Source organism: Manis javanica, chromosome 11 (genome assembly GCF_040802235.1).
Source record: "Manis javanica isolate MJ-LG chromosome 11, MJ_LKY, whole genome shotgun sequence".
Lineage (NCBI taxonomy): Eukaryota > Metazoa > Chordata > Mammalia > Pholidota > Manidae > Manis > Manis javanica.
The window spans coordinates 106,229,134-106,255,238 of NC_133166.1; the positions used below are offsets into that span (position 1 = coordinate 106,229,134).

General features: G+C 44.2%; 1 protein-coding gene and 1 long non-coding RNA gene across 3 annotated transcripts in view; both read left to right on the top strand.

The window, feature by feature from the left end:
- Positions 1–195: 195 nt before the first annotated feature.
- LOC140844524 (uncharacterized) lies at positions 196–8,975 on the top strand. 2 transcript variants are annotated; one of them, XR_012122980.1, is made up of 3 exons: positions 196–690; positions 2,407–2,505; positions 8,362–8,975. It is a non-coding gene; the product is annotated as an uncharacterized lncRNA (long non-coding RNA). The 2 variants fall into 2 exon arrangements; XR_012122979.1 differs by lacking the exon at positions 2,407–2,505.
- Positions 8,976–16,317: 7,342 nt separating this feature from the next.
- KIF14 (kinesin family member 14) overlaps positions 16,318–26,105 on the top strand; it is a 52,125-nt gene continuing 42,337 nt past the window's right edge. Inside the window, exons 1-4 of the mRNA XM_073217192.1 lie at positions 16,318–16,452; positions 18,652–19,830; positions 21,507–21,761; positions 22,465–22,552. Coding sequence (XP_073073293.1) covers positions 18,887–19,830; positions 21,507–21,761; positions 22,465–22,552 — 1,287 coding nt within the window. The 5' untranslated portion in view covers positions 16,318–16,452; positions 18,652–18,886. The remainder of the gene's footprint in view (positions 16,453–18,651; positions 19,831–21,506; positions 21,762–22,464; positions 22,553–26,105) is intronic.

A 26,105-nucleotide genomic window follows, 5' to 3' on the forward strand; every position in this document is an offset into this window, starting at 1 on the left:
ATAATTATATGTCTTCAACTTACCACTGAACCTTTCGGCTTGAATTTGACCTGTCTAGAGCCAAATTATCGTCTTCCTTACAAAAAGTCTAATTTTCTCTTCCTGACTTCCCTATTGCTTATGGTGCCACCCCTCCCCCACCCCCCCGTGCAGTCACATTCAAAATCGTGGTGTCATCGCCGACTGGATTTCTCTCCCCAGTCTTCAAATCTGCTTAGTCACCAGGTCCTGCCTGTTATTCTTTCAAAATGTCCACATCTTTATGCCACAGAAGCCAGGACTCCATCACCTCAAATGTACGTTTAGTATACTAGAGCTTCTGAATTGGCCCTTCTCATTCTGAGACCCCATCACCTAACATCCCTCCAACCCAGAGCAGGAAAATGTTTTTGGAGTGTGATTTCACTGCTGCTCCGATGTTCCGGCTCAGAGGCCGTCGGCAGTTCCCTGTGGGCAGCAACTTCAAGTCTGAGTTCTGGCTGGTGTCCGAGCCCCACCTTCATCAAGTCCGCTTAGCGCTTTCTTCCCACGGTTCCCAGCCTGAGCCATCTGCTGTGCCCACTCTGCAGACTGGAACAGTACCGAACACCCTTGCTGAAGGATTAAACAGTTCATCAGAACTTCTGTGAGCACATTAATTAACTGCTGGCAGTGAGACCTGGTGTGCCCTGGTGAGCTCTGTCATCCAGCGTAAGTAAAGGAAACGTAGGCTCTGCTAACAGAGGGACGGTTTTAACTAGGGAGGGAATGTATTTAGCATTTTTTTTCCCTATTTTGAAACCTGGTGATATTTACATGGGAATTACAAAGAATCTTAAGTGATTGGAATCAGCAAATAATAGTAAAGCAAAAATTCTGAAACCAGGGCAGCATTTTAGAGATGTAAAGCTGCTGGGATGTGTTAGGCAACGGAGTGCATTTAGTTAAATGGGGTACTTTAGAAAAAGGTAATTAGGCCGTTTGTAAACCATTGTTATGATTTTTAAGACATTTCATGCAATTATAACTGTTTATGACTTTTATGAATGCAAAAATATGAAAGATGTAGGGAATTCCCAATTGAAAATAACATTTCACGCGAATGTGTGTGTTGTGTGCAAGCATGTGTTTACAGACAAAGTGGCAGAATATTAAGGCAAATATGTAAGTCTATGAGGAGAAGGTAGCTGAGAAATTTTCACTCTGTCTTCTTTTAAAAAGTGCAGACTTTATATTGTTTCTTTATGGGAAATGGCTATATGATTTCATTTTGAATTCTTATGGGTTTGTGGGTAGAGGGGAAGTGTGGAGTTTGTGTGTGTGTGTGTGTTTTGTAAGTAATACATTTCAATTTTTTATGGGGAAATGCACTATTGTGTTAAGAAATTAAATAGTTTATATACTTAACTCTTACTAGTAGATACTAAATTGTACATAAAACGTATAATTCATTCAAACTACTAGCAAATAATTTGGTTAGTGCTGTTGGAAATATTATTGGGTGGGATGCATTTAGGACTTTTTTTTTTTAGTAAGAGATCATTGTAAATGATTCAAGGGAAATTCATACAGGTTTTAAAGAAATACCCAGACTAAAAGTGCCCTGGGTTTATAAATCCAGGAACCGAGGAATCCATCATAACTTCAAGCTGAAGGACAAATAGCTTTGAATTTTCTACAGTCTTCTTGCATTTGGTGTGCACTGGAGTTGATAGTAGGATCTAGTTGAGGTGTATACTCCCCTTTTAAAAATCTATAAAATGGGATTCTTGGGATTTCAATTTACTTTATGTGTAATTGAAACTTCCATAGCTTTTCTTAATTATTTTTCGAGTGTTGTTTCAATATTATATACATAGTATTCTCAAAGAACTAATTATTCATCTCCATTCTGTTCTGCAAAAATACTGCTTTTTCCAGTTTTATTCAGTAACTGAAGGCCTGGTCTTTGGGACACTAATGAACGCACTAGATATATGGTTTTTAAAAACAAACACAAAATCAGATATATGCTTATGATAACCACTTTTTTCCCATACCAAAATATGGACACAGTCTCACAAATTTTATTTGTAATGTCAAAGTGCATTTTATACGGTCAGTCTTGCACTGGTTAAAATCAACCATATTAGTTATGCCTTCATTAAGGTTCCAGAAATCCAGACCATCTGACTGCTGCACAGGACGTGTGTCTGCAAACCGTGATGGTGACATCCTGTGGTATTCTAGACGTTATTATCCTACTGGACATGATTAGCATATGTAAATGCTTCTTTATAGATCTGAAAGCTTCAGACCAATAGCTTCTGACAGCAGAGACCATGTCTCTGAGGCTTGCTGGAGCTTTCACTAACAGCTTCTCTAATCTGAAAAAAATGCTGGTACTTGGGGGGCGGGGATTAGTTCACTGCATTCATTTTTTTTCAGTCCCTACAAAGCCAGCCTGGTTGGACGAATGAGAGCAAGTTCATAGCGCTGCTGGGCAGCACGATGATGTGAATAGTGCCCTCTGAGTTGCACAACAAGGTGACTGAATTTTAGGGTGTCTGTCTTAGCTTTGGTGAAAGTTGTGGGAGCAGCTAACCCCTCGCAGCGTTTGGCTTGGTGGGTAGCAATGCCCTGGCTAGAAGCGACAGCAGCTGTAATTAGGCCCCGTGCCTCCTCACAGCCTTTCTGAGCTCCTTGGTTGCAGAGCTGTATACTTCACCGGTTAGGATTCATGGCACGGACATCCGGGCACACCGAGCACCGCACAGAACTTTGGTGATTCCCTGCAGCTGGTGGTGGGCGTGGGCGTGCATGAGAAGGGCCGCGGTGATTTCACAACAACTTAGGAAAAAAACCGAACAAGTTTATCATGATTTCATGAGCATCAAGGCTTGACTTTGTGCATATAGGTTCTATTTTATGAGAGGAAGCAGAATCCTCATAAATAAATATGAAGACAGTGTTTCATTTGGTTGAAGGAGCAAGAAAGTGGCTACCTAACTGTAACATTTTATGCTGTACTGGGGGAACCCTGTTTCATTACATTATTGCATTTAAAAGGAGCATGCTAAAAAGTAATATGGCAGTTACAAAAATGGATCTGTGGATTTAATATGATTGTTAAAAGTAGCAAGTAATTGTCAAGTATTTAGGTGACTAATTTCTAAGCTTTTAATAATATCAAGCGAAACCAATGATAATTTTTTGAATGCTGTGGTTAATAAAAGTAGAAGGTGAATGAAGAAATAAAGGTCAAGAAAGGGGAGACTATAAGGTGGTGAAATGAACCGAGTAAGAATGATTGATATTCTTGACTGATTTTTTTATAGTAGGGAGGGAAAAACAAACGCAGAGCCTAGAAGGTCCTGTAAGGGACTCAAGGAGGATGAGGTGATGTCACTCTCTTAAACAGACCCTGGTCATTGTCCCCAGTTTAATGCTACTGGGTATGCTAAGAAATTACTTCTGAGATAATAAAATTCCTTTTCAACCAGATAATAGGCACTGTTTCTCTGACAAATGAAAAGGAAGATTAAAAATTATTTATTGATTCTGTAAGGAACAAAATAAAAGCACAAACCTTTAAACTGTTGGCAAAGGCACAGAGAATTAATATTGCATTAGTATTAGGTGGTGTTCTAACTACTATCGACGATTAACTCATTTAATCCTCACAAATGCCTTTTGAGGTAGCTACTATTTTTAATCAACATTTTATGGATGTTCAGAGGGGTTATTACCTAAGGTGCTCAAAGTAAGCAGTAGAGCCAGGGCTCAAACCCAGGCGGTGCGGCCCGGCACCTGTGCACAGAACTGGGCGCAAACCCAGGCGGTGTGCCTGCAAAACACATCTTCCCTCCTCTGGGCCTTGGGAGTTCAAAGCAGGGTCCGTATCCTCAGCAAAACATTTGCAGCCAGAGAGACCACCTGGGTGACCGCTCCTTAGTTCACGGTCACCCCTCCGGGGAGGGGAAGTGTGGATGTCCGCGGCCTGCTGGAGGGCTAGGCGCAGAGGTCAGGGGAGCCTTCTGACCTCCCCCATGACGACGCTCTGCCCGCCCCTCAGTGCCCAGGGCCGCTGGAACTGCACGATGCTGGACTCTCATGCGTGCCCAGACAAGTCTTTATATGATGTATAACTTAAAATAAAACATGTAAAATTTATTATTAACACTTATTTATACTAAAAATAGATACAATATTTAAAATAGGTCTAGTTTTTCTACCTTTTAAAAAAAGTATGGATTTATGGTCATCAAAAGGAAAACTGAATTCTATAATGCTTGGCAATTTATAGAAAGCATCCGTACAATTGAGTAACTATCATGAGATAAATCAGAAAACGAATCCTTTCATATTTGTACTGTTTTACAATTTACAAAATTTCCTTGTATATTAATGTTAACAAGTAAATTGAATTGTTTTAATATGTATTCTGGATTGATTTTTTTTTCTCCTAAAATGTTAGGCGGAGAATAGTTCTGGAAACTTGATGTAGGTGCTCTAGTTCTCTTTATTTGTTTCTGAATAATTCAGACATTTATGAAAATGAAATCCCCGGTTGTGTTGGATTAGATTGCTGTTCAGCAAACAGCCGTCCCCGTCCCCCTGCGGGGAGCGCGGACCTCCCTGCCCGGGGCCTTTGGGCGGGGCCCCGTGACTTAGTTTGGCCAATGGAATGAGAGCAGATTGACAAGGGCAGAGGTTTTAAATGTGCTTGCATGGCTTGACTTGCCGTCTCGTGGTCCTGCTATGCAGCCTAAGAAGCGCTTACCCAGACAGCTCCTTCCCCTTCAGTCCACCGCCAGAGACGCAAGCGGACCTGAGCCTCACCAGCAACCTGAAGCAGAGCCGCCCAAGCGACATGCAGGTCTATGAGGAAGACACGGAACGGCTGTTAGGTCACTGACATGTTGGATTGTTAGGGCAGCATTACTGCAGCAGAAATCTGACTGCAGTTGAAATCCTTACGGTGGTAGAAAAAGTCACAAAGGAAATGTACTCATGACCTACGATGTGCAGCTGATTATAGTAATTTAATCCCATATCATTCTTACAACAGCCCCATGGGGTGGGAACTGTTACTATTTCATTTTACAGATGAGGAGATGTAAGTACTGAGGGGCCAAGTAACTTCTCCAAGGCCACACCGCTAATATACTGAAGCACGGGTGTAACCCCCTTGGTGTATATGATGATAAAACTTGGGGCTTTTTTTCACTACTGCCTCATATATTATTGCATTTTTTAAAATCCCAGGTATAGAATGAGGCTTTTCAAAGTAAAAAACATTAAAAATAATACACAAAAGACAATTACTATCTCAACAATAGAACATTTTAAAAGGAAAACAATACCCAAGAGAAGATGGAACATGTGATTCCATGTATGTTTAATATAAAAACCATAAGAGCAGAGACTCATGGCATACTGACACAGGCTCAAATTCGGACACCAGCTGTATCCAAGGAGATGACTTGTTCCTTATTGGACACTATTAAACACTGAATGAATCTGGAAGGACTGTTCCCAGGTTTCTAGGAACATGGAGCTCAAGGCTTGCACTGTTCTGCAGGTGTTGTGACAAGCTGTACATAGCTCTCTTGTTCACCCAGGAGGCCTTGGGTCAGAGGACGGCCCAGGTGCTCCGGTTGACAAAGCCTGAGACAGGCACGTTGTGTCCTTATAAGTCATGGCGGTTTCACTGGGAAGGCCAGAGGTGGGCTGGGGCGTAGCGTTCGCTGCTCAACCTGTTCCTGCTTAATTTTGGTGGAGAGGTAGAAGGTGGGTGCACAGCCGTCAGAACCCTTGGCCACACTGGCTCTTTCTTCTGTTGTCCCCTTTGCTGCCTTTGCTGGTTTCTCTGTTTCCTTACAGCCAGAGAACTGGTCTGGTTCCGCTCCACACTGCCCCATCCTACGGGCAGAGTAAAGGAAGGGGGTGGCAGGCATCAGAGGCCCTGGCTTTCCAAGAGCTGTGACCGTTTCTCTGCCCACCTTATCCCTGGCTGGCAGGTGGGGTGTGGAGGCACCCGGCACCCTACCCCGCCCAACACTGAGCCCTTCTCGCCCTGTACAGAGAGCCACTCCCGCCCTCCCACTCCAGGCGGGTGCCCTCCTGCCGCCCCCTAGCTACCCAAACCCCAAACCACCTCCTGCTTTTCTTCATTTACTCCAGTGCCGCACGCCTGTCCTTCCAACTGCCTGGTGACCCAACTCTGCTCTCACTCCCCTCGGGACCCTGAGGAGCTCATTCACACTGTGGTTTGGGGAACGTGGCTTACTTCATTTCTTCTTTTTTTTTTTCTTTATCCTTGAAGAAACAATTAAATGTCCTATTTGGATGAACTATAAATGGTGGGATTTCAGGAGCCAAGAAATATGATAGTAGCTAAATGTACTGACTGCTAAGTGCCAGGCAAATGTACTATGTCATCTAATTCCTGTAACAACCTGATACGGTTGTTAGTGTTACTGTTTACAGATGGGGAAACTGAGGCATAGAGAAGCTAATCAGGTTGCTTGGGTCTCTGCAGCTTTAGAGCTCCCCTCCCTACATCCGCTATGAAAGAGGCGAGAGCTCCTGGGCCATGGGTGCTTCCGCGGGGGCTCCCTTGGCTGCACGCTGCTCTGCAGTCTGGCCAGCGTCTCGAGAACAAAACAAAAACAGACACCACTTAACGGGCATCACTTCATCCTCACTTACTCCTTGAGGAGCGCACAGACAGGCAGACATCTCTTGAAGTCAAGGAGAAAGAGCTCTAGCCCTAGAAGGTAACCGAGAGATTATTTTGTTCAACCTCGTCGGTTTATAAATGAGGAAACAGAATCAAAGAGGCTTAACTGATTTGGTCGGGCCTCCTGACATCTCCTGACAACTTGTTCCCGGATCTTAAAGTGTCAGCCATTCGCAGCCCTTTCCCACTGCTCACCATCTAATTGGTCACCAAATTATGTTGATCCTCAACCTCCAAGTGTCCATCACACTTGTGTCTGCCCCCAGTGTCAACCAGGCTGTGTATCACCTCACCTGCAAACCCATACAGTGGCCTCACCTGGCCTCCCTGCCTCCGTCTCCCCTTCCCCACGCTCCCCTAGTTGTTACAGTCACCCACTGTTGCCTTTCATCCTCCTTGAAGCCTGGTTTTCATCTTGACACAAACCTGGGGTATACAGGCCTGTATTCAAATACCAGTTTTACCATTCTGTCACTAAACAGACACAGTCTTTGTGGTTAAACATAAAATGGGTAGGGTGAGCCTGGCACCGGGTGGAAGCCCAACACGGGGCACCCAGTGGGAAGGGTCGGCCTGGAGCCCCGGGCAAGCAGGGCAAATTCAGAGAGTCAGAAGCCGCCCTGAGGAGCCCGCGGTTCTATCGCTGCTCTGAGCAGTTTGGGAGGAGAGGGGAGAGCCCGGAAGAAGTGGGGGACATGGTGGAGAGGAAGGGAACCCCACATCCTCTGCCTATTTCATTTCTCCATGAAAACCTCTCCCATCCCTAGAAATGGACCTTGAGCCAGAGCCGAGGGCTATGGCAGGGCAGGAAGAGGGGAAAGGAGAGAAAACTATGGATGTGACAGCCAGTCTCCCCTCCGGACTCCAAGGAGCAGAGTGGGCGGAGTAAGGGGGCTCAGCTCGGGGGGGTGGGGGGCCACCACCCCAGGAAGCGGGACCCTAATGATCCCATGGGTGGACACCTAATTACCCCAGGCTGAGTACCTGTAGTACAAAGGGAGAAAGGAGTTCCTTTTGTCCTCAGGTAACAAGGTAAATTTACAGGTGACCTTGTGACGAAGGAGTACCAGTTACTACATGCCAGGAATGGGCCAGATTACCAAAGATTTAAACTGTTCAGGGAAATGGATGGAAACAAGGCTAATGAAATTCAGTCTCACAAAGCTGGAAGGTCGTGCATGAAAGTAGAATCCATAACACATTTAAATGGAGCCTTAATAGAAAGAATTGCTAAAAATAATGAGGTAGGAGCCCTAGGGCTGCGTAATCATGTCATCAAGAGCCCAGCTGCCAACAGGGGCTTCCTGAGAGGGCAGAGGAAGGAACGGTTCCTCTGTGCTGAGAGTTCCTCACACCCCGTTTACAATCCCGGGGGCAATCCTGGCTTGCAGCTACCCAGAAACTAAGTGTTGCGTTAAAAAAAAAAGGTGGGGGTGGGGAGTGGCGAGCAAAAGAAACAAAAGGAAGGCCGATCTGGAGGCCAGGCCTGCGCGGGAATATTTTTTTTAAGGCGTTTTCCACTCTCTACTTGAGCTAAGTCCTGCAAGCAGCTTTAAATGCGGGCTCAGGTGTCCCCAGTTTTGGAGAGGGGCCCACGCAATCCTTTCATGCCTTTGTTGACGTGGCACTTCTTTTCTGTTGTGTATTTCTGAGGTAAGGAGAGTGGCAGGGGGAAGAAAATGGAATAACTTTGAAGTTGGCATGAATTGAGTACCACTGGGTACATAGGAGCTTAGAAGTCAGACTCACACCGCAGACCGGCCGCCAGCGGGAGCCAACGGACCAGAGAGGTGCAGGGAGGCGCGAGCATGTGGCCCTGGACCCGAGCTGCAGAATTCCGTCTCTCTGTCCGGGTGGGACGCAGTTCTCTCCGGGCGGACTACAAAAACATGAGCCCCACCCGGAAACCCTGCTCTGTCATCGCTACACCCCGCGAAAGGGACAAGGAGTTCCCTTAGACCTGCGCTGTCTGGCACTGTGGCTCTAGGCACGAAAATGTGGCCGAAAGGACATAAATACCTCATTAATAATTTTTATGTGGACTGTGTATTGAAGTATTTCTAATCTGTTTGGTTAAAAAAATACATTATTAAAATGAATTACACTTTTTGTAATTCTATGGTTACCAGAGGATTTAAAATTCACGTTTGACATCTTGCTCTGGGTGGTGGTTGCATGAGTATGTACGCATGTCACAGCTCGTTGAGTTGTACCCTAAGCTTTGTGCATTTTATTATATGTACCTTCATAAAAAATAAAAATAGAAAAAATTCACCTGTAGCTTACATTATTTTGGATGGCCTGGCTTTCAAACAGTGGAGCAGATTTCTAGGGTAGCCCTTTGTTATTCACTTGTTAACTTTCAGGAAGTGTGGGCAAACTGATAAACTAGGGGTGTCCTCATAGGAATATAATCTCAAACTGCTTGGGCCCAACGGTTGTCATTCGGGGTGGATGTCTGGGTCCAGGGAAAGCCTGTGGTACAGAAATTTAATATCTAAGAAATGCAGCTGGGAGAAATAAAGGATACGATGCACAACATTTCTTTGGGCATAATTTCATAATAATTAAACACATCAAGTTTATTCCACCAGGGCTTGTGGAAGCACCGTTCATCACAGAAGACAGAAAAATACCATCATTTACTCATCTTTGCGTGCTGGTGGAAACTGAGCAAATATTAATCCAAGTAGAACACTAAACTCTGTGTTGCGCCCCAGATAGTTGTGTCTGGGAACAAAATGCCGAACTCTTTCTGAGGGTGTATTTATTTTTTTTCCTGAGTGAGTCAGAGCACAGACTGTAGTCTAAACCAAAAAAAAAAAAAAAATCAAGCTTTATGCAAACGAGTACAGGCATGTGGACGGGTGTGGAATCATTCATGAAGCCACAAGCCTGGGGAAGCACCCCCTTTCCTTCCTGCTGGAAAGACTGACAGGATGTCTGATTCTCAATCCAGTGGCTTCTCGCTTGGCAGCTGTGCTTTTAAAAACACAAATAGGAGATGCAGCCGCTTGGCACACTCTTTTTTATGCAGTTTTTGAAAATGAGAATACTGATTTATATGAACACAAACAAAAAAGTGATTATAAAAACACTTTAGACAATTCTAGACAGCCTGATCACTACTAGTATTGAAATTTGCCAATAAATGAGATTATGAAGTATTTGGGGGTTAATATGGACAGCTGAGTTATTTATACACATTCAGCATCCTCACTGAGAGCATCTAATACCTCACCGTGTACTTGTTGGAAGGTCAGTCAGCCTTACCTTTCATTCTTCCCTTTAGGAAAACAGCTTCTTGGGAGAGTTGGCAACATTTTCAACAAGATGTGAAGAATGACCTTGGGCCGAGTTGGCAAATCACAGTGGGAAGGAGACGACGTACTGAAGGACAAACTTGGGCTTTTTGAAAAACTGTTTTTCCTAAGTGAACCCTAGAGCTTCCTTTATGTAAAAATAGGTTACCCAGTAGGCGTTGAGGCTGGCAATGGTTTTTAAGTCTCACTAATCTTCTCTGGAATGAAACCAGCATGATTCAAAGAGAAAAAAGCATCTGGAACATTTAATACTCTCTCAGTTGTTTTCTTTTTAAACTAAAAAAGGATTACTAACAAAATAATTGTTTCTTCTTAAATTACGGGTAGTATTGCTAAATCTATTCAGAGTGTGTCACAGTGTGATCACAGCCAAATTCACAGATTTTGTCAACCAGACCACGTCCAAAAGTACAAGCATGTGATTGTACATACTTCCAATGTTCTTGGGCTGATACGTGTTAGAATTTAGGAAAAAAATACAAAATGTGACCAACTCTAAATGGCCTTTATGTTTGTCTAATGCTTGGGCTTATCATGCAGTCACAGAAATCTGAGACCCAGACAGAATCTCTGTACAAGAGCAGATCGGAGTAGCGGGGCAGTACCAGGCAGTGGTGTCCAGTTTTCCAAGTTCTGACCCTGGCCCTGCAACTTGAGTCATAAAATGTCAGGCAGGTTATTTAACCTCCAGGAAGCTTAGTTTCCCTGGTCTGTCAAACAGCCATACTCACAATAACAATCCCTGCTTTATGGGTTGTGGAGATTAAATGAGATAATGTATGCATCTTGCACAAAGAAGAGATTCAGTAATTGCTACCTAGGAGTATTTGATCCAGTAATTGTTTCATACCTTTTTTTGCTGTGGACCCCACATGCATGTGAATACCTACAAAGCAGGTAAATACATGTTTTTACATGTATACAGCCCATGTTTTAATAATTACAGTATAATGAAATTGGTTGGAGTATGATAGATATGTATCCTAAAAGACCATCGATTAGGAATTAAGCATTTTTCTGTACAGTTTATAATCTAGAAGGCTTCAATGACCTTGCTTTACTTCTGAAAGCCTTCTACGTGTTTTCTTTCAGTTTGTCTCCCTCTGGTGGATTTTTAAAAAAATACTTGCTTTTATTTTCAGAATAACTACGGATTATTTGGGATAGGTTTTGCCCAACAGTTCATCCGTTGTCAGCCTGGTTTATGTTGGAGAACTCAGAAAACTGTCGCCTGGACTTGAGTCCTTGCAGAGGCTCTGACCCGGGGAGGGTGGAAGTAGGCCAAGGGCATGTGCTCCCCGATAGCTATGTGAGCACTAAGAAGCGCACGCAAGACACAAAGGCGTCTTCCGAGAACTACATGTGGTTAGACGTAGCTGAGAATCAAGACGAGATTGGGGTGAAGGCTGTAGTAAGAGATCAGGTGGAAGGAATGGTGAGCAGGGACCAATCACAGGGCCTTTTAAGTTATGCTTGAATCTTATTTTGTAGGTAATGGAAGTTGTATTAATTAGGATTAGACTGCAAAAACAGAAAACTCAAATAAATGGCTTTTAAAAAACAGAAGTTTATATTTGTCTATGTGAAAGAAGCCAGGAAGTAGGCAGTCCAGGGTTTGATATGGAATTCCCTGTCATCAGCGATCCAGGCTCCTTCCCATTCCTACCGCTCCATACCTCATGGTCCACAGAGGCTGCCAGAGCTCCAACCATTGTATGCATTTATCCAATCGAAAATCTGCATTGGTTCTTCACGCTCAGTTTTCCCAGAAAAGAAACTGATTTCTAGTCCCCAAACAGTTCTTCCCTTTTGTTCTTTAGCTGCCTATTTCACTGAATAAAGAGCAATGAAATGAGACTGAGAAGGAGGCGTAGGAGACTTGGGAGCTGAGCAGAGAGAGTTCAGACAACACAGAAGAGTGATTTAAAATGAAGTCCTGACAATACTAAGCACTTCCGAGGGCTCAAGTCCCACAAGGTCTGAAGAGCGGCATTTATTAGAGCGGGCGGTAATAGGGCTTTGAATAGGGCAGTAAGGTGACTGGTGACCTTGGTGAGGGGCGTCTGTAGTTTTTTGAAAAAGCAGAGCCCTGTTTAATTGAGGCTCAGGGGCCAGAACTGCACCTTTCTTGCCTCTTACTGTGATGATAATGGGGGATATTGGGTACAAGGTAGCTGGCAGTGAACTGAGACGTGAAGGAGGGGTGAGGAAGTAGAGAAAGTGAGCCTCTGAGAAGCTCACAGGGGCAGAAGGGCATCCTGTGCCATGCCTGCCATGGCTGCCCTGCCCGCACATCTGTGGTTAGCCTCAGTCAGGGGCAGCTGTGGGCGTCTCAGCAGGTTCGTGGACAGGCCCCCGACTCTCTTATTCACTTCTTGGTTCTCCTTCAGTTCCACCGCTGTGCTCACCGAAAACCTGATTGATTATTTGGGGGCCTTAATGGCCCCTGCTTCCCCCTTGGCTTTAATGACAGTCTTAACTTCTCAGTGTTTTGTTCAGGACACACAGTCTTGCGTTCTCCTGGCTTCTACCACTTGCAGCTGCCAGGCTGACAGCCCGGCCTGACGCAGCCTCTGCCACGTGAATCCCATGAGCCTCGCACCCGTCTGCACCTGTGATGCCCTCGCCGAGGAAGCCTGGAAAGAGGGGTGGAGAACTAGAAAAGGGGCCAGAGAGCGAGGAGCGGGTGGGGGTGGGGCACCTTACTTTTTTCTCAGATGAGAGAGATGCTGCAGATGGAGGGAGGGTGGGGGGCCGGGGTATGTGACGCAGGGTGGCCCCCAGGGAGATGGAGATGAATGCAGCATACAGCTGTGGGCCTGGCCCTGTGCATCAGCAGGGACACCTATTTCTCTGAGGCCATGTTAAACTAGGGCCTAAAGGAGGGAAAGTTTGCAGCAGGTGGCAAATAAGATCTGCATCTAAGAAAAAATAACAACAGCATTCATTTCAATGACTAAAGATGCAGCTGATTCTGATTTAGTTCACCTTTGTGGAGACCTTATGTTCCATGCAATGTGCTTGCAATTTCATTTACATTATCTACTTAATTCTCACACATATTTGACAAGTAACTGTATATACTTAAACCATATATTCATTTAAATTTACACACAGTAGTGTGTCACATTTTTCAGATAGTTTCCCATGTACCGTCTAATTGGATTTCCCTGGCGATCACTGCCTCTAGCAGTCTAGACGTCGCCTCCCTTCCCAGGTGGAGAAGCCAAAGCTCAGAGAGAGGGAATTCGAGGGACACGCAGGTTTTATTACTTTAATCTCCCAAAGTAACTTACATGAGGCAAATTGGAAAACCGCTTTGAAAATACAGGACATTTTCATTTGTGGAGTATAACAACGAAGCAAAACTGAAGGAACAAAACAGCAGCAGACTCACAGACTCCAAGGGACTAGCGGTTACCAAAGGGGAGGGGTGGGGAGGGCGGGTGGGGAGGAAGGGAGGGAGAAGGGGACTGAGGGGTATTATGATTAGTGCACATGGTGTGTGTGGGGGGGAGGGTCACGGGGAAGACAGTGTGGCACAGAGAAGACAAGTAGTGACTGTGTGGCATCTTACTACACTGATGGACAGTGACTGCAATGGGGTATGTGGGGGGACTCGATAATATGGGTGAATGTAGAAACCAAACTGTTTTCTTGTGAAACCTTAAAAAAAAAAGCCTGACTCAGGATAAAAAAAAAATACAGGATATTTTAAACAGCTGCTGTTTAGGCAGTAAAAAAGCACTCCTTCCTCCTGAACTAGAGAAAGAAGGTCAGCCGCTTCTGGGGGTTGGAGAGGGGGCCGTGTCCCCCATCAGGCGGGATGCTAGCTGCCGACTCAGAGGAACTGAGGCTCGAAATGAAATGGGGTCCCTTCCTGTTGCTCACCCTACGAACTCTGTGCTGAGTCTGTATCTTCTAGATTCCTTTTGCTGGTTTTCTCTTAAAAAGTCATCAAGTTGAAGCAAAATGGAGATTGGTAGTGCTCCCATCTTAGAGACAGGTTTTCATTGCTTTCTTCTGTTTTTAATACAGTACATGAGCCCATTACCGAAGGATTCTGAATTTCATCTTGTGCTTATTTCTAGGGATTAAATCATAATCCTCATCCTTCATAAACTATGTCATTAGTATGATAACAGAGAACCCCTAACATTGCATAATTCCAGTTCTTCATCACTAGCTTTGAATAGGGCTTTCCAGGGTTTTGGAGAGTTTTATCAGGTTATGCAACCTAGCAGCTTACATTTATTGAGCATTAATCCTGTGTCAGGCTCTATGCTCAGCACTTTGCATATATTATCTAATTTAATCCTCATTCTAACTCTTCAGGGGAGGTAGCGTTATCACCTGCAGTTTCCAGATGAGGTACCCAGAGGATAAATGACTCTCTTCTGTGCAACCATGGACAGGATGTGAAGAGAGAAATGCCACCTCAGTGTCATACGTAAAGATCGAAATCCCTCCTGTGTAAATTGGAGTGACTCACAGGTGGCTCTTGACTCTGTGAGGTACTAACCTGTTAGGAGGAAGCTCCTAACAGAGAATGAACGAGAAGAGGGAGCTATGTCTAGTGGTACAGAAAGGTCCTCTGATGGCTCTGTGCCGGGCACTGGGGAGGCAAGAGTGAGACAGGGAAGGTGCTGCTCCAGCCGGGCTCACAGCCTCAGCGCAGATGACGGTTTGGTCTGTAGGCCGCATGCTGTCTGGTCCTAGATAATTCATAATTATAATCTTAATGGACACTGAATCATTGTGATAGAATTTATTATTTTTTCCCTCAATTGTAACCATTTAACGCATTCTCTCATGTTAGGGCATTGCAACTTTTTCCATTTTGGAGCCAATATGGATTGACCATTTTCCTGCATACTTTTTGGTTTCTACTGAAATATTTTCTTAGAATAAATTTTTCTAGTGCAGTTACTAGGTTAGAGAGTATGAGTATCTTTATAGTTATTCCAATACATTACAATTTTATTTTCAAGAAGGGTTTATTTACTCAAGAAATATTTAGTAAGCATCTGCTGTGTATCAGACCTATAGTAGGCACTAAGGATACTATGAACAGATATGGTTCCTGCCCTCAAAAAGCTTATCAATTTATGTCGCTAGAAATGTATACTTTTAATTTTAATGTAAACTCACCAGCACCAAGATTAAAATTTTTTTAAAAAAATTTGTGCTTACATTTTTTCTTACACTTGGCATTTAATGGTGGGGTGTTTACATTCTATTTTTATATGAATTATTTTTGTGTGTATGTGAACTTTTTGTATGAAATACCATTGCCCATTTTTATATTTACTTTCTATTCTGTGTATAAACCTATTCTCCTTATAAAATTGAAAGAGTTCTTTACATCTGTCATAGTCAATGTATTTTTCTAGTTATCTTACATCTTATTATTTTGAATTATACATAAGTTTAAAATTTTTATGTATTTGAGATGTCAGTCTTTTCCTTTGCTGTGTCTTCATTTGTTTCTAAACTGAATGGTCCTTTTTGCATTGATCTGGTAAATACTATATTCTTTTTTTTCTGGTGGTTTCTCTATAACTTAACTTTAAATTTTAGAATGATTTTTAGAATGATTAGAGTGAATTTTAGAGTATCATCCATTCAGTTTTCCTATATAATTGGAGCAACCTTCAGCTTCTCTCACTGAATACATTTCTATTTGTACTTCTTGCCATTTAAAAAAACATTGTTGCTTTACCTGTTTGACTAGAATCCCTCTCATTGATCTGGTTATTTGTCAGGATGTATTTTTGTTACTTTTTCATGTTTCAAAATCTTTTTGGAATATTTACTGAAACCGGGTCAAACCTTAATGCCATGGTCTTTGGAATTCCAGTCGCGCCACTTGCTAGTTGTCTCATCTTTCCCAAGTTGAACTCTAAGCCTCGGTTATCTGTAAACTGAGGATACTATTACCATTCAGCTCATCAGATCTTCAGGATTAAAGGAAAATAAGATATTCAGTGCAATTGCCACGTCCACGTTTTGCGTAAGAAATACTAGAAAAGTGATAAATATTGTAATTAGCTTGGGCGCAAGCAACTATTTTTACAACGCGAAGTCTTCGACGTGAGGCGGACGGACTCTTCTTTTTCCCACCGAGTCACGGTCACTCTCCTGACCCGTTTTCGCGGCTGCCGGCTGCGGCCAGACCCGCCCTCCTGGGTCGAACTGTAGGGCCAGAGCTACTCGGGTAACCCAGCCCGGGAGGGGCGGGGCCTGTTGCCTGGGAGACGGGGGCGGGGCGGGTTTCGCGTTCCGACTACCCGCGACCCCACGAACCGAGTTTCCGGGGGGCGGGAGGAAGCGAGTGCGCGGCTCCCGACGCGACGCCCAGCAGCCAATCAGGAGGCAGGGCGCCCATTCAAAACGCGGCGGCCGCAGGAGCCGGCGGTGGGGCAGGTGAGTGGCGTGGGGACGACCGCTAGGGGCTCCGAGGCCGGGGAGCCCCGCGGGGCGACGTGTGGCTGCTGGGCGGTGTGTGCGGGCGGTCGTCCCCGCCGTCGGGAGGTGCGGGCGGGCGGTCTGAGCCCCGCGGCCACGCTGGCCCCGGGGTCCGGGTCGGCGAACGGGTTCCCGGAAGGAGGGCGCGGGACGGGAACGCCGGACGCCAGGGTCTTGGCCGCAGCCGCCGAGGCCCCGCCCCGTCGGTTGGCCGTGGCGGGCACAGTGGGCGGCGACCTATCCCTCGGCCGTCCCGGGCTCTCCCGGCCCCACAGCCAAACGGCCTGACCAGCAGCCGCCTCGGTGTGTCCCTCTAGCAGGTAGCTTTGAGCTGCAGTTTCCAGAGTCCTTTCTTGCCTTTAGGGCATTTCCGTAAGAAGACGCTCTACTTGGAGTTAAACGGCTGGCGGGAGATGTTAGATCCTGATGAATGCTTGGTAATGATTGTTACTTATTTAAACGTTAAGAGACTACTTAAAAATTAAGTTCTCTTTGCTCCTTGATAGCTGTGATCTTTAGAAGAGTCGGCGAGCGTCATTTTACAGGGCGGAAGCAGGCATGCAAATTAAAAGACTTGTTTACATGACTACAACCGGTGTGATGCCGAGAGGGCTGGAAGCCCGGCCTCGTGGCGGTCGCAGGTTCTCTTCGTTTTAAGCATCAATGCTGATAGATGTTGTTGACGTATTTACACACACACCTGTCTACCTTGTCTAACTGCTAAAGGGTAGACTGTCTGCTTATCTAGTCTTGCATAGTTTTTCTCTGCACAGGCAACTCATTTACAGTACTTACCATATTCATTGTCTCTGGTAGTTACTGGGGAATAAATTGCCTTGTGACACCTCTCAAACTAATTTCCTTGAGGCATTCCCGTATTTAACATATATTCAACATTATAATAAACACGCTTTACTCCAGTCTTCCATTTAGATGCTCGGATTTCTGTTAGTCCCTCTCCCTACTCCCCCTGCTGGGGTACTTAAAAAAGAAAATCTGTGCACTTAACAAAATGTGTGTTAAAATCCACATAGCATTTACCATCTTGACCATCTTTAAGTGTACATTTTTGTAAGCATGCATCTTAAATACACTCGCATGGCTGTGCAGCCATCACCACCGACCATCCCATAATTCTTGTCATCTTTAAATCTGAAACCCAATACCTGTTAAATAATAAGTTGTCATTTTGCCTTCCCCTCCAGCCCCTGGTAACCACCATTATACTTTCTGTCTTTATGATTTTAACTATTCTAAGTACCTTGTGTAGGTGGAGTCATAGTATTTGACTTTTTGTGACTGGATTATATTACTTAGCCTAATGTTCTCAATGCTCAGCCCTGTTGTCGCATATTGAAGAATTTCTTTCCTTTTTAAGGCTGAATATTTCATTGTAGGAATATTGGTAAGCTGTTCATCAGTAGATGGGCACTTGGGTTGCTTCCATGTTTTAGCTGTTGTGAGTAATGCTGAATGAATATGGTCGCACAAATAATCCCTTCCTGACCCTCCTTTCAGTTCTTTTGGTTAAATACCCAGAAGTGGAGTTGCTGGGTCATACGGTAATGCTAATTTTAATTTTTAAAGGAGCTTCCAGACTGTTTACCGCAGCAGCTGAGCCGTTTGGCATTCCCAGTAGTGCACAGGGCTCCACCTTCTCCACGTCCTTTCCAACACTTCTAGTTTTTTTAATAGTAGCCATCTTAATGGCTGTGATGTGTATCTCGTAGTTTTTATTTGCTTTTCCTTAATGATTAGTGATGTGCAGCATCTTTTTGTGCTGTTGACCATACATCTTCTACGACGTGCACTTTTTACATCTTGTAAGTCATTTGGCACATTTGGCCTGATAAGAGTTATCTGTGTGTTCCTTCTAGACTTAGGAAATGGGAACAGCAAGCGGTCTTGTCTTTGAGTCCAATATAATCAATCAGAGGGGTTGCACATGCTGGGGACTCAGTAAGTATTTACTGCGTGAAGACTAAGCTCTCTGGGGCGGAGATTTGTCTGGTTTGCTTGCGAACAGTATCTGAGCTGGAGCTTTGTGATTTGTTCTGACATAGTCCTCTGAGAAGCTGCTTTCAGTGAAATAACTCACAAGGTTTTCATATTTTTGAAGTCTGTAGTTTGTGCAATCTAATTTTTTTTTTTTTGTAGTTTAGGTAATTTGGAAACTGATAACATACAAAATGGCTGGAAGTCAAATAAACATCCAAAGAAGAGCTTAGGTTCTTCAACAAATTCTGTTTAAAAATAACTGCTGCCACAATGTCAGTATATCCTGCAAGTAACAGGAATAACAACGATAGCCTCGGAGTTCCGTCTTCCCAGCAGAGTTCGCGCTGAACGTCCTTCCCACAGCAGCAGGCTTACGCTGCATTCGAAATCAGACATGTCAGAATGTGAGAATGATGATCCATTACTGCGATCTGCAAGTAAAATCAGAGACATAAATAGTACTTATGTCATTTCTGCCTGTAAAAAAACAGGAGATATGCCCCTTACCCCAAACCCCATAGGTAGATTGACACTTCAGAGAAGAGTCACAAGGAACAAAGAATCGTCTTTGCTTGGTAGTGAGTTGGGAGACACAACTGAAAAAGCAGCAGAAGCACGTCTTACGTTACAGCGTCGTGCTCACATAGATTTTCTGGACAAGTGGAAAACAACACAGAATGTGGGAGGTGGAACAGAAGATGATTGTGCTGCACGGGAAACTAGTACCAGTGTAAAGACTGGAAATGATAAGTCTTTTGTTCCATCTTCTGTACCTTTAGCTGAAAACCCAAAGGACATTGAAATGGTGGCTAATGAAAAATATAAAGAAACAGCTCCTGCCCTCAGTGGGACAAATGAGACTGTCACAGTGAAGTACAGCAGAGCACCCACTGGTTCCCAGAGTCGGGGTGCAGTGGTCAGGTCAGGACCCTTGGCAACAAAATCCATTCAGAGCAAGTTGGGCATCAAAGCGTCAGGAACAGGAAACTTAAACCATAGGAGTTTGGGGAAAGATGTGAAAATTTTTAAAAAATTTGAAGGCTTAGACAAAAGAACACCTACAAAATGCCTCACAGAACCCAAACTGACACCAAAGCGCGGCCTGTCTCAGCTTAGGAGCCCAGCTGCACCAACACCGAGAGGGAGGGCGCCTCGCCCTCAGGTCACTCGGAAGCCAAGAAGCACTGTTCTTGCAAGTGGACGGGGAGGGTCCCCGGCAAATGCATGTCCTCCTGATGAAGGAACTGCAGTTCAGAGCCCCTGCCCAGGAGCAGACCCCTTAAAAGTAGACAACAGTCAAGTGAGAGTGGCAGTTCGCGTAAGGCCTTTCAGCAAGAGGTAGGTCACACCTCTTTAAATTCTAATGCCAAGTTCGTGCCATGTAACACGTCTAATTCCTGCCTGCTTTGGAAAGCCGGTGTATTCATGCATCTAGAAACCTGTTGGTGATGTTCTTAGGTAGTGAGAACTTCCAGGTTTAGCTGTAGTATGTTGATTATTTTTGATGATTGTCTATAAAATTTAAAAATTGAAATCATATTTTGCAGATGTAAATTTCTCTGGATAAGCTGCTTTTGAAAAGTCTAAATGACTTAAGTCTCTAATGCAGTCTTTCAAATCTGCAGTGTACGGTGGTGTCTTCTACTTTCCCCCTTGAAAAGAACCCTAACAGGTCACTCGTGCCCCAAAGAGGTTCTTCCAAAACCCTTTCCGGAGTGGTGGGCAGCCTCACCCTCATCTCTGATACACGGTGGTTATAAATGCAGTAATTGATTAGATTGGGGGTTGATGGCAAAATAATCTCCAAAATGATTGTGGGTGAGACAGTCACAGATTATGGGTAGGGTTGAAAAAGCTGGACATGACAAAATGGGAATGTGATACCTAATTATTTGAAAGTATTTTATAGGATGACTAAAAAACCTGAGTCAATAGTTTTTAACTTCATTGTGTATCTAGGCAAGTTAGAAGGGCATATGGTGACACCGCAGTGCGGGCAGGAACCGGTAGTTTGAATCTGAAGGCTTGGTTTAACTAGGTTTCCTTGAACCAGGCGAATTCTACAGTGCTATAAAGCCTTTTAGTGAAAATGTCGGGTTAGTGATGAAGGGAGAATTCGGGCTGAGTTGGTTGGGCGAGTGGGGAGACCTAACAGGAAAGGCTCAAGAACCGTGGTGGGAAGAGGGGTGACAGAACAGCTGCTGGGGCCGGACCCGTGGTGAGCGGCGACCCTGACGAGAATGCAGTGGGGGACCCGGTGCCCGGCCCCAGACCCGCCTCCACGCCTGGTGAGCTGGACCGGGGTGCGCGCCTCTGGCCGGCCTGAGGAGGGCGGTGGTTTCCAGGATGAATTCTGCTCTGAAGCAGCGCTGGGGCAGAGAGGTCTGGCGCCAGACCAGGACTGAGTGTTTTTCTGCAGATCTGCAGTAAGTGAAAGATTTCTGCCAGAGTGTGAGATGGGAGGTGGGTGGACGTGTAGCTCCGTGATTTTCAGAGAGAGAATCTAAAGCAAGGAGGGTCTTGCGGATTAACAGTAACAATAGCTAGTAACCAAGAGACTTATGGTTCAAAAGTATGTTTAACTGAGTTTGTTGAAATTGTATTTGCATTTTATGTCATTTTTATGTAGATGTGTACCTCCAAAATTTCTTTACATTAACAATAAGTTTCCAGATTTGAACTAAAAAATGTATATATAGGTGGATTATAATAGGTGGGATGGGAAAAGGTAGAGCTCAAGAGAAAAAGGAAAATAGAAAATCCTGTAAAAATAGGGTAGGTCTTCTGGACAAGCAGCCTGGAGCTCAATGTTTCCTCTGCGTGGCGGCACTGGAGAACAGGAACTATATTTTGGAAACCCACTATAATTATGTTCGCTGATGGACATTTCCCACTAAAGGTTATGTTGCTCTGGAGGGATGTTACAGTGAACTGGTTGGGAGGTCCTTATTATGTTCTATGGTAATAATACTCTTAAGGCAACTTGTTATTTTTCTTTGTGTTTCTTTTTAAAGAGAGAAGATTGCCAAAGCCCTCCAGGCGGTCTTCCTGAACGGGGAAGAAGTAGCTGTGGAGCATCCTGACATGAAACAAGTTTACGGTTTTACCTACGATGTTTCATTCTGGTCTTTCGATGAACGTCACCCTCACTATGCTGGCCAGACGACCGTTTATGAGACTCTCGCAGCCCCCCTCCTAGAACGAGCCTTTGAAGGCTACAATACCTGTCTCTTTGCCTATGGTCAGACTGGCTCTGGAAAATCGTACACGTAAGTTTTATGACAAATGACAATTACTCAGCAATGCTTGAATCTTTTGTGAGAAGCAGCATGGCTTGATAGAAAGAATGTAATTTTGAAGCCTCACATATCTGGGCTCAAATCTCATCCGTTTTACGTGCTAGTTCTGCAAACTTGAGCAAGTTGCTTAACCTCTGGGCTTCAGTTTATGCATAAGGTCCTGTTTACCTTTTAGGTATCATTAGTTCATTTTACTGTAAATTATATTTCTTGTGTAAATGAAGCCCAGAGAGGTTTTGTAAGTATTATTGTGAGAATGAAAAGTGGGTCATCTAATAAATGCTATGGTACTAATCCTTGTCCTAGAGGGAGACACTCAGAGGTTTCATAGCAGCTGACATTCACGGAGTTCTTACTATAGTTCAGGCACTGTGCTAAGGCTCAGCTTGTACTTTTGCACAACCACCCTCTGAATTCAATGTTCTTATTTATTCCTGTTTTACAGAAGAGGAAATTGAGGTTTACTGGGGTAAGTATCTTGCCCTAGGTCACAGAGCTAATAAGTAGCGAAATCAAGATTTGACTTCAGGGCAGATTGACTCCAGACCCCAGGTTCTTAGATATTGATGATGACATTTAATTAGCTTGTTCCCCATTTCCTCCCTAACCCAATTCCCAGAAAAGAATTACAAAAAACTGGTTTTACTTTCCCCATTCATAATGTATTTTCCAGGATGATGGGATTTAATGAAGAACCAGGAATAATTCCAAGATTTTGTGAAGATCTTTGTGCTAAGGTAGCCAGAAAGCAAACGCAAGAGGTATGTTCTCATTGTATCTGCAAGTCTTTACATTAGACCAGAAACCAGTCAAATCAAATTAAAATCAGTCATGGCCGCTCGGAAAGTACTCAGTGGAAGATGTGGTTCCAATTTCTAGACCACTTCCCTGCAGAACAGTGGGATATGGAGAGAGGGTGGGGATCCTAAATTCATGACTGTTCAGAATGGCGGGGTCATCTCTTCTGTCTTCCCCAGCTTTCTCTGCCTTGTTTGATGTCTGAGCAGTGGCTCCGGCTGGTTGTTAAGCACCGTTCCATGCGTCTGCGTGGTCAGGCAGGCACACAGGTTACCTAAAGACAGTAGGTGTGAACCTCAGGACAACATGAGGCAGAGAGAGACGGGCGAGGCAGGAGTTTGAACCAGATTTGACTTCAGAAGCTACTCTCTTCTCACTGAAATGTCTCTGCTGGTTTCCCTTCTCACTTAATCAGACATTCAGCAAGTATTTGGTGAGCGTCTGCTGTCTGCCAGGCTCTGTTAGACCACTTCTCCCCAAACTTGCTTGATTATAAGAATCAACAGTAATGTGTCAGAGGCTCTGTGTGTGTGTGTACATACATGTACTTGCTAAAAATCTCTTCTGGAGATTGTGATTCAGTTGGTCTAGGGTAGAGCCTGGGAATATATAATTTTCATACTTTCCCCTAGGAATTCTTATGATAAGGGAAGTTGGGGAAATATTGTGCTAGATTTGGGAGTATGGGGTCAAAAGCCTCAGTCCCTGTAGTTAAGAGATTGTAATGGAGAAATGGGGCAGTAAATAGCCGAGTGCAATCAATTACGTGTTACATAAATTAAATACAGTGATAGAATAAGAACAGCATGCTGTGAGATATGTAAGCTTGGTAGGAGACAGATTTTCTTAGAGAAGGGAACAACTCAGCTTATTTATTTTTTTCAACTTGTCTTATTTTTGAAGGAAACAACAGTTACTAGCTTGGAGAAGAGCATGTGCAAAGATTCGAAAGCAAGAAAGTCAGGAGCCTTTGGGAATCTGTGAATTGTTTGCTTTGCTTTAAGCTTGGAATTTGAGGGTGGAGGGTGATGAGAGATGAACCTGGGAGGCAGGCAGAACTCGGCGTGAAGGGCTTCATGAACCATGCTTCCAGGAATCCAGCAGGCTAGGGAAGGATTTTAAGCAGGGAAGTAAAGTGATCATACTCGCTCTTAGAAAGAAAAACGGTGCTCTGGCTGCAGTGTGGAGAATGGATTGAGGGGAAGCAGAGCTGGAAGCAGGGAGACCAGTGTGGGATTTGTAGGCCACTTGGGGAAGGCGTGGCCAGGACCGGGACTAAGGTAATGGCAGTAGGGCTGAACAAGGGGCACACGATGGAGTGTGGACGTCAGAGAAAGACAGTTTGAATCCAAACTCCATCATTTTAGTAGAAGCGTGACCTTCAACACTTCTCTCCAGGCCTCAGCACGGAAAATAAGGAAGATGGTGATGATACCTTTCTCAGAGGCTCATTGTGAGGACTAAATGGTTGAAGTTTATGTAAAAGGTTCTGAATAGCACTTGGTACCTAGTGGGCCCAACTCAGTGATTGTGATTGTGTCAACTCTGGAATTATTCAGGGTGGTAGAGGGTAATAGTGTGGATGTGGGTGATAGAAGGTGGTGTAGCCAGCAGATGGCAGGAGGTAGAGGGTAATAGTGTATGGGTGGGGGTGATAGAAGGTGGTGTAGCCAGCAGACGGCAGGAGCCTCAGAGCAGAAGAGAAAGTATGGTCCTTTACCGTGTGTACCTAAACAGCTTTTCCAGCTCATCTCCCCTTATATTTTTATCTCTAAGACTCCCTGGAGCCCCCAGAGCACAGTCCAGTCTCTTTATCTGGAAGCGCTTTGTTTTTCTCCCATGCCACTGACATGTCCTCTGTCTTGTGTCCCTCATGTACTGGACTTCATCTCTGATTAGACTGTGCGTTCTTTGAGGATGAAGACTATATCCGGCTCATCTCAGATTCTCCCACAACACCTAGAGGGTGCTTTGTGCCTGGTGTGGGCCAATAAATAATTTGTGAATTGAACCTAAATCTCTTAGAGGCTCTCTTCAAGCTTCCGGTTCTGTTATTACTGGAAGAAATTAATTTCTCTAATAAGGAAACCATGCCCTCTCGAAAAAGCTATCTGGAAGCAAATGTTCCTCTTTCTGGCCTTTGTACTCTGTCTTTCCAAGCCACAAGGAGGAGACGCTCAGCTCTGCATTGTCTGATGACTGCTTTCTGCCCCAGTCAAGGATCACTAATTTAAGATCCCAATGTAAGATGAAATGTCAACACACGGGACGCAGTCCGCTCCGTCTCTCATGCCTCACATCCTCTGTCTCCTTGTGCTTTTGATTTGCATTTCCCCACTGACTAGTGATGCGGAGCACCTTTTCCTGAGCTTGTTGGCTATTTGTATGTCTTAGTTCTCCCTTTTTGATTATTTTATTTATAGTCATGATCTTTCATTTTGGTTCTTAATTTTCAATCGCTCTGTCTTATTTATGAGCGGGCACATCACATTACATTCTCTGAGATGGAACGTCATGGTCAAGAACCTGTCTTGCACGTGGTGTCCTTCAGACCATAGCCTACAGCCATGCGCATAGTGGGCAGGTACTCATCGGATTGAACTAGACCCTACCTAGAAGTTAGTAAGAAATGCAAGAACTATGGTTGTTCAAATTTAAAATATTTGTTGAGATAAAATCAACCAACTTAAAGTGTAAAATTTAGTGTAATTTAGCACATTCATAATGTTGTGCTAAGACCACCTCTATCTGGTTCCAAAACATTTTCATGCTCCTCAAAGGAGACCTTTTAGTCATTAAACATTTACAGCCCATTCACCTTCCCACGACCCCCGGTAACCATGAATCTGCTTTCTGTCTGTACAGTTTTGCCTCTTGTCATATAAATGAAGTATGTGGTATGTGACCTTTATATCAGGCTGCTTTTACTCACATAGTCTGTTGGAGGTTCATCAGTGTTAATAGCATGCAGCAATACTTCATTCCTTTTCATGGCCAAATAATATTCCACGGGATGGCTACATCAGTTTTGTCTGTTCATTCGTCAGTTGATGGACATTAAGTTGTTTCTGTCTTGGCGATTGTGAATAATGTAGCTGTGAACATTAGGTGGAATTTTACTATCTGAATAACTGCTTGTTGAATTTATATTCAGTTCTTTTGGGTAGATAGAAGTGAAATTGCTGGGTCATTTGGTAATTCTGTTTAAACTTTTGAGGAACTGCCAACTTTTTCCACCATGGCTGCATCATTTTACATCCCTACCAGCAATGAAGGAGGGTTCCAGTTTCTCCACATTTTCAACATTTGTTGTTTCCATTTCTTTGATTACAGTTATCCCAGTGGGTGTGAAGTGGTTTCTCCTTGTGCTTTCGGTGCATTTCCCTACGGACTAGTGATGTGGAGCACCTTCACCTGTGCTTGTTGGCTATTTGTATGTCTGTATGTCTTCTTTGGAGAAGTGTCCCCCCAGGTCCTTTGCCCATTTTTAATTGGGTTGCTTGTCTTTGGGTTGTT